The following is a 13020-nucleotide window of genomic DNA, read 5'->3' as shown; positions in this document are numbered from 1 at the left end:
CTTTTGTGTCTCTCCTTGGCGTTCACAGCGGCGGTGGTGCTTTCAGTCGGCTTGCTTATGCCAACTGTTTTACTTTTTTATTTTCAGTTTGTATGGCAGGAAAAGTCCTGTTAGGAATTTACAACGCTAATAGCTATAACTCGAGCAAATGCGAGACCCATTGCATTGCAAATGCTTGTTTTGTTACACTTATCTTGCCTTCCGTCCTCTCCCATCCCTGGCTGGCACTCTCCCTCTTTAAATTATAATCATAAATAATGTGCTTTATTCGCAGCTCCCAGCCTGGACGGCTGCTAATTAAAGGAAGTGTGCCTTGTAATTTACACAGTAATAAACTGTAAATTTAAACATTACGGCACTTTAAGTTAATAATAATTTTTCCGCTGTAACAAATGAACCATTTTTCATCTGTCCCCTCTGCCCCCACCTCCTGTGTTTGTGTGGACCCGTGCAGCATCGCAGCGAGGAGGGAGCATGGCGGGCGGCGAAGACTCTTCATTTTACCTTTCAGACATTCTGTGCTCGGCTCGGAATTAATTTTCCACGGCATAATTGTTTTGCAGTCGCTTGGTCCCTGCGTGCCCGCTCCGCTGATCCTAGTGTTTTACTTCTTTCTCCTGCAGCCTTCTCCGGGACTGACTGATACTCGTCCTTCTGCTTTCAGGCCATCTTTTTCAGTCTTGCTATCTTCTCTGTCCCCCATTCTTTCGCTCTCTATGTCCCTTTGGCCTTCCTTAACAGTTTTTTCTTTCCTTTGCTGGCTATGCGTTTAAATGTAAGGAAGAAGCAGAGGCTTTCTTTTCGGCCACTGAACAACTTTCCAAGTTCTCCGGAAAATTATTATGCAAGCAGCCGCGGTGCGTGACCTTCCGTACTACCAGGCAGTGATGGGAGTTGTAGTCTTTCACGTTAGACCCTTCACGGGATCTCACAGACTTAATCCAGGTCCCTCTCCTCTCGTTTCTTTCTTGGGTGGTGGCTCAATGGTACCTTGTTAGAAACCACAATCGTATATTTCAGGGCACAAGCCCTAAAAAAAAAAAGAAGAGGGGGGGGCCTACCAGGTTAGGCAGTATATGGCTTTAAAACATGAAGTGACCACAGGAGGTGATATGACAACCCATGACTTTACAGGAAGTGACTTCATAAGAAGTGACATTAAATCTAAAGACCTCGCACATATGTTTAGTAGGTCTATAACTAGTACATTTGAGCGCATTATGAGTATACATGTAAACACTCCTCGCAAGGTGCGTTCGTGTTTTTTTTTTGTTGTTTTTGTTCTAAACAAAACAACTGAACCAGGATTTGTGTGGCACTATAAATCCCAAAATAGATTTTGCATAAGCGTTGCAGCAGAAAAGTTGCGTGATCCCAACGCAAAATCTGTGCCTCAATGTGTTCATTTGTTTTTAAAACCTCTGCCACAAAGAACGTGGCAACAGAGAGAAACAGGACAGTAAATCTGTTTTGCTTAATTGGTTGCAAAGTCTGAATTTTAAAATATCTTATGGGGTTAAGGCACTTGCTGCAGAGATCTCTGGGTTCCTAGTAAATCTGAGCGAATAATAATAATGGTAAAGTAACTTTCGTGGTGAATGCATTTGCTGGAAAGATCTGTGTTTTGTCTAGTGCCCCTTTTAACTCAAAGTAGCATTGATAGTTTGTGTCTTCTGCAAAGCACATCATGTAACATACAGAGGACAGATTTTTATTTTATGTAGATAGGTAAGTGGGTTACTGCTTCTAACACCAAGATACTTTTGTTACTTGCAGTTCATACATTTTATTCCTTCTGATATAGCGCAGTGAGCTATGAAGGACGATATGTGACTCCTACACCTTGTAACTCTCACCTTCTTATGTAACATATCCTGAACATTGATGTACAAACTTGTGTGATTGCATGTCAATGTAATTAGTGTGTTTGATTTAAATCACTCTGACAACCTGCATTTTGATGAATAGCGTTATAATGAAATAAAAAAAATAGCGGTATTTAAATTGGTATTTTGTGCAAAAAAACGTGACAGACCAACACATCCGACATTCTTACAGCAGTGCATGCATATCGCTCATATGCAGAGGACGCACAAAGTCAGTGTGCCTCTCAAGTGCTAGTGAAGTGCTAACAAGCTGTGAGCTTTTGTTTCTCTCTTAGCGCATTTACATCTAGATGTTAGGCTCTATATAGGTGCGAGGCAGGATACTCCAAGAAAAGGAGGCCTGAAGGTCCCTTAATTTTGGCCTTTGTTAAGGGCCCAGCTGGAGCTTGAATTATGAAAATCCTCTTGCGGCTTGCACATTGTTGCTCGGATTGAAACCAGATTATGTGCAGATGCTGCTGAATGTGTCCCTGTGTCTGAAAATTACACTGAGACACCTTCAGCATTTTACAGTCTGGCCCAGCTTCTTTTTGGCAGTGCCTGTGAAAATAGTGGGTGGACGCCATCCACCGGTGTGTATCCCCAACTTGTACCCTCAATATTTTGTTCACAAGGTGATTCTGTGCAAAATGCTGGAGTTTTTTCTGACTGGTGGCTCTGAATTGCGGTAGGTGACTGCTCATTGTCGGGGGCAATTGAAGGACTCTGCCTAGATTTTGGCCTGTTTTTATGGTACGTAGTTGAAGGCTTGCCTTTGATAATTATACAGTTTTAGGGACCCATTCTGCCTGTTGGTGTAGTGGTTGTGAGTCATTTCGAAGAGGGGGGAAAAAAGGGTGTTGAGGCATCTTTCTTATAGATGAGGAATGATGATCTTCAAGATTTCATGTATTTTTTAAACTACACTTACTTTCCTAAAGTCCTGTCCCTGTTGTACATTTCAATATCTCTAAAATATGGCAGATAAAAGGAGAACGTCACTATTCCAGAAAAATAATTATATAAAATAATGGCAGTGCATTAGCTTTCTGCGAAGTTGTAATTGTATCTTTCCATTTCTTCATGTTATGCTGTGTAAAAGGCCATTTCTTCTGATGGTTAATGGGTTGTGAAATTATTCTTATATGTTTACTACAATGTGGTTTTAATTCAAAATATGGTATAAGGTGTCTGTGGTCTGCCTGTGCCTTTGGTAGTGCAGAGGTGTGGTAGAGGGGATGGCCTGATTCCGTCTGAAAAGTTGTGAAAGTACAGGAGATCCTTTGACAGTGGGACCTGTCCTTATAAGGCAGAGGGCGAGATGGCCTCAATAGTGACTACTCAAGGTTGGTACAAGTCCTCCAGATCAGCGAGATGGGCTGAGTTAATTTCAAACCTTGCTCAGATAACTGATTGTTTAGAGGGGAGCCCTTGAAGTTATGGAACCTGCAGCCATGAGGTATTAACTGATTGATGGTTTCTTTCATGCAGGAAAGCGCTATGAGTGCCCTTGGGACGGACCGGATGAGCCATGTCATGCACGATCCACGGCAGAAAGAGTAAGGAACAAATTAGTCACATTACGTTGTGCGTCTAGTCACTAACCACCCCCTCCAGATATCTGCATGTACATTGACAAAGGATTATAGATTCAAGCAGACTATACTTCAGCTAGTCTGTTAGAAATGGGGTCTCTAGTTAGCAGTGGTTTGCACCCTAAGTAGGGAACCTCACTCTAGTCAGGGCAAGGAAGCCAAACAGCGAAGATAATCCCTGCTTTCCCCCTTGGTAGCTTGGTACAAGCAGTCAGGCTTATCTCAAAGGCAATGTGTAAAGTAAACACACACACACACACACTCTCACTCTCTCACATTCAGCTTCAAAAGGACTCCTAACCAGTTTAGAAAAATAGCCAATATTTGTCTGAATAAAACAAGACCTAAACAACAAAAATCCAACACTCACAAGTAAAGATATGAATTTTTAAAGAATAAATGTAGTATAGCGCTGAGAAACACAATAGCTCCAACTGGGGGTATCACAGCGCCTTGACCGAGTCGTTCCCAACGGTCCGACGCCACTCGCAAAGGAGTGTGGGCTGGTCACAGACCCGAGGAACGGTACCTTGGGAAACGATGTGGAAACAAAGATGTTGCACAGAGTCGGGGAGGTGAGGCGTTGCTGAAGCTGGTGCAGTGTTGGTTCCTTACTGATACTGGGGAGGTGAGGCGTTGGTTCCTTACAGTTGCAAGGGAGGTAATGCAGCACCAGTTCTTTACAGAAAGGCAGGGTTGATGAATCCAGCAGATCACGGTGCAAGCGTCGACTTTGCGGTGCTGCAGTCACACCACGGGGCCAACAGTGCTGTGGGGGAGTTGGGTGTCACGGACCTTGGTGACACGCACTCAGGACTGATGCTGTGGCGGGACTTTCAAAGGTGCTGTGCCGACCTCGGGCCTATGTTGCAGGGCGCAGTCATTGCACTCAGCGGAGACCATGGTTCCGGTGTAGGCAGCGGCGTGGAGTCAGAGAGCGGCACCAGTTCCAGCGTTGCTCTGGAGTCGATGTGCTTAGTTTCTTCTGGGTTGCATCACAGCTTAGTTCCAATGGCTCAGGAAATGGATTTTGCACCACTTGGCAAGTCAGGACTCTCAGCAAGAGAGCCTAGGTGCTGGTAGGTGAAGTCGTTGATGGCCCTGAAACGTCTTAACAGGAGGCAAGTTCAGTTCAAGCCCTTGGAGAACCTTGGAAAGCAGGATGTTGAAAGCCAAGTCCAGTCCTTTCACTTACAGGACAGAAGCAAAAGGCCAGCACAGCAAAGCAAAGCAACAAGCAGAGTGTCAGTCTCTCCTACAGCATCCAGCTCTTCTTCTTGGCAGAATGTCCTCAGTCCAAAAGTGTTCAAACTCTGTGGTGTCAGAGGTATAGTACATATACCCATTACTCTCTTTGAAAAAAGCAATCTTCAAAGAGAAGTCTTTGTAGTGCACAAGACTCAACCTTTCCTTGCCCTGGTCCCAGACACACTCCAGGAGGTTGGAGACTGCTTTGTAAGAGGACAGGCACAGCCATGTACAGGTGCAGCTGTTAGCTCCTCCCAACACTCTAGCTCAGGAAGAACATCAGCCTGGCGATGGGCCATCAGGATTTGCACAGCACACCTCAGCTCCCTTTGTGTGACTGTCTAGGGTGAATACACAAACAGTCCAACTGTCATCGTGGTTCACACGTGTATTCAGCAGACAGGCAGAGCCACAGAATGGTTAAACAAGAAAATGGCCACTTTGTAAATGTGGCATTTTCAAACTCACAATTCAAAAACTAGCTTCACCAAAAGATGTATTTTTAAATTGTGAGTTCAGAGACCTCAAACTCCGTATCTCTATCTGCCCACAACAGGAATTCACAGAGAGCATATGCACTTCAGCACTGGTTAGCAGTGCCCACAAAAACAGGTCAGAAGAATAGGAAGAAGACAAAAAGTTTAAGGATAACCCTGCAAAAAAGGGCTAGGTCCAACAGAGTGCGTATAAACATTGTGGGCTTTGAGATTCAGGCCCTCATAATGAGTCTGGCGGTCTTGAGACTGCCAGACTTGCTGTGGCGGTCTCAGCGTAGCAGAGGCGGCGGTGCAGACCGCCGTATTACATGTTGTGCGGTTTGGCTTCGTGCAGTTTGGCTGAAGCCAAACCTCCACAACTACGCCTGGCCCGCTGGTGCGGTTGCACCACCGCTGCCAGCGGTGACCTCATCCAATCCGGTGGTAGGCCTCAGGCCGCCGTCCAGATTACGAGGTTGCACACCGCCAGGCTTTCCGTGGCGGTCACCCCACCGCGAAAAGCCTGGCGGTCACGCACCTGGCGACAGGAATCTTAATTCCTGTCGTCGGCGCACACACACACGTCACCACACATGCACACACTCCCCACCCGCCACCCATCCATACACTCACAGGCACCCTCTACCCCTTCACGCAAGCATGCATTCACATACACACCCATTCAGCGTATGCATACATGCACTCAGACACACCCACTCACTTGCATTCATCCATACAGACACCCCCCATACACGCACACACACTTGCAGAAATGCATGCATTCAGCAACCCTCCCCCCTCCGCAAACACACACACGCCCCCAAACACATCAGACATTCCCCACCCCCCCTTTCGGATGCCCACTTACCTCTTCCATCTAGGAGGATATCCGTGAGGGGATGGATCCTGGAGGACTTCCCTGTCTGCCACCACCATGCCAGCAGGACACCACCGATCGGTATTATGGCTGGTAATACGGTGGACGGAGTCCTGTGGGCGTGGCGGGACCGGCGAGGGAACAGCCTCTGCACTGCCGACCGCCAGAGCGAATGATGGCTGCTCTCCGCCTCAAAAATGGTGGTGAGCAGCCACCACTCGTAATATGGCGGTCTGCTGCCGCCAGCACTGACGGTGGAATGGCGGGTTCGGCTTTGGTGGTCAATGGAATTGACCGACAAAGTCTTAATGAGGGCCTCAGTCTTCAGAGATCATATGCTGTAATGCAAATACCAGCCATAGGAGGCCCACCGTATTATACACACAGCAGACATGCAGCCCAAACTGCCATTTTTAGGTTGAGACTTCCAGACAGCATAGCAGTCTGGTTGTAAAAGACCTATTGTTAACTTATAGAACTTACTGTGGGCTTTCATCCCACCAATTGCTTACCATTGGTTGACTTTATTGACACTATCATTTGCTTGCTTCTTAGTCAGTGGTTTGCATTCCCCTTTTTGTTCCCCCCCCCCCCCCACCCCTCCCCTCTCTCCCCCCCCACCCCCTTTGGAAAAAAGCACTTTTGCAGTACATTTGATCGGCTGTTTTGTATGCTTCTGCTGCTCACTTTAAGGAACCACTTTTTTCTTTTTCATTCAGCACTCCATAATAGTACATGTGTGTGCCAGGTCTCGCCCTCCTATGCTGCTTCACCCCTCAAATACCATCCACCATACTGTGTTGCATCACACTCCTTCCCCGCTTACATGTAGAGGGATATTTTGCTGGGGTATGGCTGAAAAGCACAGTTTATGGGTTATTTTTGTTTATCTTCTGCATTGTACGTGTTATGTGAAAACACAAACTTTGACACACAAAGGCGTTCATGGGGCTGGGGGGGGGGGGCATCTGCTGCACTCAGATGGTGTTTGGAGCAGAAGTTGTACTTTGCAAGACACTTCTCTTGGAGGCCCATAAATCTGCTCTTTAAGCTATTGCGAAAGGCCACATGACTCACTCCAATACAAAGTAAATAAGGCATTGCCAAGCTTTTCCCTTTATATTCTGACATTTACTTATTCTTTTGTTTTCCGCTCAGAGTTTTTAGAGTGAAAAATGTTTTCAAAATAAACCATACTATTTATAAAAATTGAAAACACTGAACTCAATATACAGTTTTGAGATACATAAGGTATGTGTTTACTTCTCCTCCAGTATAATATTTTTCCTTCTACTTTTTTAAGCCATATCTTACAAACAAATATTAACAAAGCAAGCAGCTCAACAATTACATTCTAAAAGCAAGCCCCATTGGCTTTGCCAGTGCCTGTTTCATTTACCAGCTAGACAAATGGGTGGTCCATTGATTTTGAAATCCATCTTTAGGTGGCATTGAGGTATTGCCTTACTTTGACTTAAAAACAGATTTATGATCATTGACTCTGTTACTTACAGCTAGACGTTTGAGTCTTTAAGATGTGGGCCTAAATCAGGGCAAAGCTGTAGCCGGCACTCTGGCCAAATATGCAGTAGGTTTATTCCCGCAAGACTGCAAGTAGGCAAACACTTATGGCATATCTTATAGAATTAATTATGTTCATTGAAAGAGTTTTGTATACCATTGACACATATCATTATTTTCAAAAGTGTTCATAGGAGAAAGGAATTGTGTTCCATTAGCTCACAAATCCATGGACAAGTGGAAGGACACAGAGCACCTTGGCGCTCTAACACTTAAAGCCGCTAAAGCTTTTTGTACTAAGTGATTAGTCTGACACCAGAGGTTGTGACATAATACATATCTTTATAATATTTATTCAACTACTACTCATGCTTTTCCGTGGATTTCAAATCCCCCCCCCCCACAGTGCCACCCCATTATCTTCTTGGGAGACCATTTATTATTTTGTGAGGAGGAGCAAGACTTTTTATGGAATTTGGGCACAAAAACAAATACAAAGGCACTTCGAAATGCTTGCTTTTTCACTATGGGGCATTGAGCTTTTGGAGCAACATTCAGTACATGTTCACTAATCTGGACAATACTGTGCATGTAGCAGTAAGGTTTAAACTGCAGGGCAAACTCTCTGTCCTTGGGACAACTGTGCCAGACGCATTTTGGTCTCACAGGGAATACTGAGTATGGGATTCATTTTTAGACATCTCACCTATCCCTACGGATGCTTTCAAGAGGGCGACATAGTGGAGCAACCCAAATTTGAGAAGGTAGTTAGATGTGGACCCGCTTCATTTGTGTGCCTACGAATGTACACCTCACTGATGATTTCCACTGAATAAGAAAGACTTCTGGTATAGCCTGTTATCTCAGATAGAAATGTGCTTATGTAGCTGTTTAGGTCACTCAGTTCATTTTGTGAGTGGTTGTCTAATTTTCTTTCAGTAGTGACCAGTTTTATCCTGTTCTATAGTCAGTAACTGGAGAAATTCAGTTTTGTTGTGGTTCCCCTATCTCCTTTTGCAGCCCTTCCTCTTTGCCTTACTGTAAAATTAGATGAATCCTTGTTTCAACAGAGTGGGACCCTGCTCCCACCAGGTAGGCATGTCTTTAGCTTCTTGGTACTCCCCTTCCTTACAGGGGGAAACTGTTTTCGATGGCATGTGTGACCATAGATACACATGCTCTGCATACTCCTGCCAACTGGTGCTGTGTTCGGAGTGTTGCAAGTTGTTTTTCTTGGAAGAAGCATTTTTGAGTCACAGGATCGAGTGGTGACTCCTTGGTGATACTGCACAAGGGCATCGACTCCTTTGTTAGACTGTTTTCTCACAGTGGTTTGGACGTGGGTATCTTCGCCCCGTCTTTCCACTCGCTCCTGTTAAAAACCTTTCTTTCCGTCTTCTTCCTTATCAATGGTATTGTTTCTCAATTACGTATTTCCATCTTCACGCTCATCTCAACTCGTTGGTCCGAGTGCCATCTGTGTGCCCACCGGGGGCATCCTCGCTCGTTCAGACCTACCTCACCACGGAGCACCGACCAGTATACTGTGGTGATGGAACACTGACCAGCATCTGTTGTGTGACCTGTGCCTCGCGCCCTGACCACCAGGAAGCTACTTGCAACACCTGAAAACCCTTCCGGTCAAAGAACACCCTTCGGGACTGAAGAGCTCGATGACTGGAGATGGGGCATAAGACTATGCATGACACTCCGAACATCTTTGGGGAGGGGCACGTCCAGGAGGAGAAGGAACAAGAGGAGCCCTTATCGGACCAGGACTCTGACTCAGGCATCCAGTCGGATATCAAAAGGCACAAGGTGACATCAGCGCAACCCGTGAGTACTGTGGCTCCTCCTGCCCACCTTAAGACGGTTAAAAAAGCCCCTTACAGAGGTCACCGGACTGCCACTGCCACCAGGCAATGGACTGCTCTGAAAAACTGCTTGTTGCCCTTCCCGCCAGCCAAGACCAAAACACCGTCTTCGGTCCGAGATATTGTTGCCATCTCGATCCGGACTTAGTCACCAAGTACTTCGGCTCCGAGCCTTCCAGTTTCCACCTCTGCTTCGGTGCCGACGAAAGGGCACAGACCAAAAACTTTAGTGCCAAAAGCAAGGGAGCCACCACCTTCAGAGCAGAAAGACTCTAGCCAGTCTTCAGCTACGCCATCAACTGTTGAACCTATTTTGGAGACGATGGACGCTTGACAACACAGCCTCCATATCCAGGAGGGTATAGGGCGCATTATTGTTTCTCCCTGTTATGCTGAAGAGGAAATTATCCTTCCAAGAGGCTTTGGACACTTATCCCCCTCCAAAGAGGTCACCAAGGGCAAGGCTACCAGCACACCCCACAAGCCTGCTCCTCTTCTTCCTGCTCCACCTTCCCCACCTCCTCCATGCTTCTCCTCCAGCTCCCTGCCCTCCTCATTTACCTGCCTTACCTACTGCAGGAGATCTGACACATCAGGGTTCCCCTGTTTATACTGGGGAAGATTTGGGCGGGACACACGCAGGACCCAGATCCATGGGACACATATGACCCTGATCCAATGTAAAGTACTGACCCAGATTTGAACCCCGCATGACCCTCTCCACTAAAGTATAGTACATCCTACCAGCAGGTAGTAGCTCAGGCAGACACCTTTCATAATGTTGAGCTGCACAGGGACCCTATCAAGCAGGACTTCCTGTTCGATACCCTTACAACTACAAACAGGGATATCCATTTTCTCCCCATGCTCCCTGGCATGCTTTGTCATGCAGCCAAAACTGCTTAGCAGTAGTAATGTGCACAGAGTTCTAAAGCCAGCAAATTCAGGCTCTCGAAAATTGGGGGAGCACAACAGAAATAGGGTTATTTCTCACATTGGGCTCTGTTCTTAATGTTTCTCATTGAGGGCTATACAAACCAGAGTGTACACTCATAAAGGCTTGCAAACCCAATCAAAGAGCAACAACTCCTTTCTCTATAGTCTGCCATAGAATGTAAGCGTGCCCTGCTCTTACTGAGGTGTACATGGCACCTAGGGCAATGGGTGGAAGGCACTGTTATTGTGCACTGCCCTTTGTCTTTGAATGTTGCCACTGGGTCCACAGTCGGGCCATTCTGTGCTGTGATGTCTTTTCTTTCAGCACCTATTGTTAAGAAAGACTGCAGTCATAGAAGTGTGAATAGGGAGAAAAGGTGGCACTTTTAGAGGTTTGACTAACATTGACGCAATGGATGAAGGTTGCCCCTAAACATGTTTGAATAACATTGAAGGAAGGTTGCTATCTACGAAGTGTGGATGGCATAGAGGTTGGAGTGGGGACGATATGCCACCATCATTGACAGCATTGAATTTAATGCAGTGAAGACTGAAATGGCATGCTTGCAACTAGAACTGAGGCATCCAAAAAGGACAATGTAATCCCATGAATGTAAATAACATTAAGGTGCAGTGGCAGAAGGTGTTCTCTTAGATGTGAACTGCATTGAAGAAAGGAAGCAGGGTATGTTCTCCAGCTGTGTATACAGCACTGATGGAATGGTGAGGGGATGGGCTGTCTTGTAAATAGCATTGGAAGTGAGTTGGGGCACCGCCATGCTGTATGAAAGCTTTGAAGAGTGAAATATGAGTGGCCTGATAGGGAATGGGTTGGTTATCTGACGGCATTGGTTCCAAAATAAGCCAAATTTTAACAAAAATAAATGTCCTCTCTGTGTGAAGTATTCAGCCCCTGCGTGCACAATGTATTTGTTCCCATTTGAATAGTTCTATCTTTTAACTTGTTTCTCTTACCCTTTCTTTCTTCCCTTCACACCTTCTGACTCTTGTTTCTCCTTTCTCTGTCTGTTTTATCCTTTTTCTTGATTTATATTTTTCTCCTTTTTTGTAACTTTTTCATCTTAATTATTTCTTCTCTCCCTCATTTATTTTTTCCTTATTTTTTTCCTACTTCCCATCCTTGTTCCCACATTCTGTATTTGCAACAATACTCTTTTCTTCTCTTCCTTTCTCCACCTTTCTTTACCCTGCCCATCCTTTCTCGCTCCTTTTCATTCCTTGCTTCACTCATTGTACTTTCTTCCTCTAATTCTTTATCATCCTATGATTTTGTGTGTGCTGTCCTCCTCCTCTCCCGTTTTCTATGTTCTCCTTTTATTTCTTTGTACATCTTTCCTTTAACCATCTTACCTCCTGTTCTTAATTTCTTTACCCATTTCGGCATTATTTTCCATCTTATCCTTTCTCCCTTTATCCTTTTCTGACTCCCATGCTATCTTTTCATCCTGTGTCTTTTTTCCACATCTTTCTGCCTCTGCATGTTCCGCTTTGTCCTTCACCTCACAAATCTTCCATCCCCCTCTGTATTTTTCCTCTCACTCTCCCTTCCCCCTAAATCCTATACTATATGTATCACACTTACCCCATCATCTGTCTTCCTTCCTTGTGCTGTGCACTCTCCTTGTCTTTGCATTCCAACTCCTCTCTTACCTTTTTTTCTCCCCAGTTTCTGGTTATCGTCAGCAGCAAAGAGAGACCGGAACCAGGTAAGCTTTCGTTCTCCTCGTCTTTTTACCGTCTCATGTGGTTTCCTTCTCTTTAGAATGAAATGGACGGCTTGTGATTTTCCACATATACCCAGCTCTGTGCATGAGGTAAGGGTTCACTGTCCTTCCACTTTCCCTCTTTCGCTGGGTGACTGTTAATTTCTTTAACAAATATGTGTTATTAGGAGAAATCACAATTATATTTATTTTCTCGGATACAATGAAGTCCTTGCTCCAAGGACCTACTTGAGTCACACTACCTGCAGTGGTTGTTGTGAATAACCTCTGCCTGATTCATCATTAAAAATTATATCTATTGTGTAATTTCATAATACAAAGCTGATAACATACACAGTTGTGCATTTGTAAGTCAATATTGAACAGACTGTGTGCAGTGTTCTTCTGTATTACAGTTTCTACCATAAATATCTACTTTTCTTACAATATCTGAAGTATAATTTAGTATTGTACATTGTATCTGCAATGTACTTCTGAAGTGCACAGTGGCCACAGGTAGTTCATCATTGCACAGGGTGTCATTTATTATTACATATGCTACCTGATACATAGTTAGTTATAGGTTATCTGCTGTCTAGTACACTATTGCATAGTATGTGCAGCATAGATCAGCATCTTGTACCGATTATACATAGTATAATTCAACATTGCGCAAACTATCTGACCTGTTGTTCAGTATTGCAGAGTATTTGATGCATAGTTCAGTTTGGCAAAGTTAAGTGTACACTGCACTTCAGAATTGCACAGAATATATGTAGTATTTATTTATTTATTTAAATACATTCGGTCCAAGAAATTTGGACCATTTAAAATTAAAAGAAAAACACAGTTTTACATAGTAATATAAAATCCATTTGAATCGCAATAACTCATAATTCATAAT

At 44.7% G+C, this 13020-nt stretch overlaps 1 protein-coding gene across 3 annotated transcripts in view; it reads left to right on the top strand.

Moving 5' to 3' along the window:
* Nucleotides 1-13020, top strand: part of GPATCH2L (G-patch domain containing 2 like) — a 357886-nt gene that overhangs the window by 221558 nt on the left and 123308 nt on the right. Inside the window, exons 6-7 of one of the 3 annotated variants that reach the window (XM_069208440.1) lie at nt 3357-3424; nt 12080-12119. In XM_069208440.1, coding sequence (XP_069064541.1) covers nt 3357-3424; nt 12080-12119 — 108 coding nt within the window. Of the gene's footprint in view, nt 1-3356; nt 3425-12079; nt 12120-12175; nt 12228-13020 lie in introns of all 3 variants that reach the window. The other 2 variants (XM_069208439.1, XR_011198831.1) reach the window with 2 other exon arrangements.

Source organism: Pleurodeles waltl, chromosome 9, assembly GCF_031143425.1.
Source record: "Pleurodeles waltl isolate 20211129_DDA chromosome 9, aPleWal1.hap1.20221129, whole genome shotgun sequence".
NCBI classification, from domain to species: domain Eukaryota; kingdom Metazoa; phylum Chordata; class Amphibia; order Caudata; family Salamandridae; genus Pleurodeles; species Pleurodeles waltl.
This window is presented reverse-complemented; position numbering and strand designations above follow the sequence as displayed.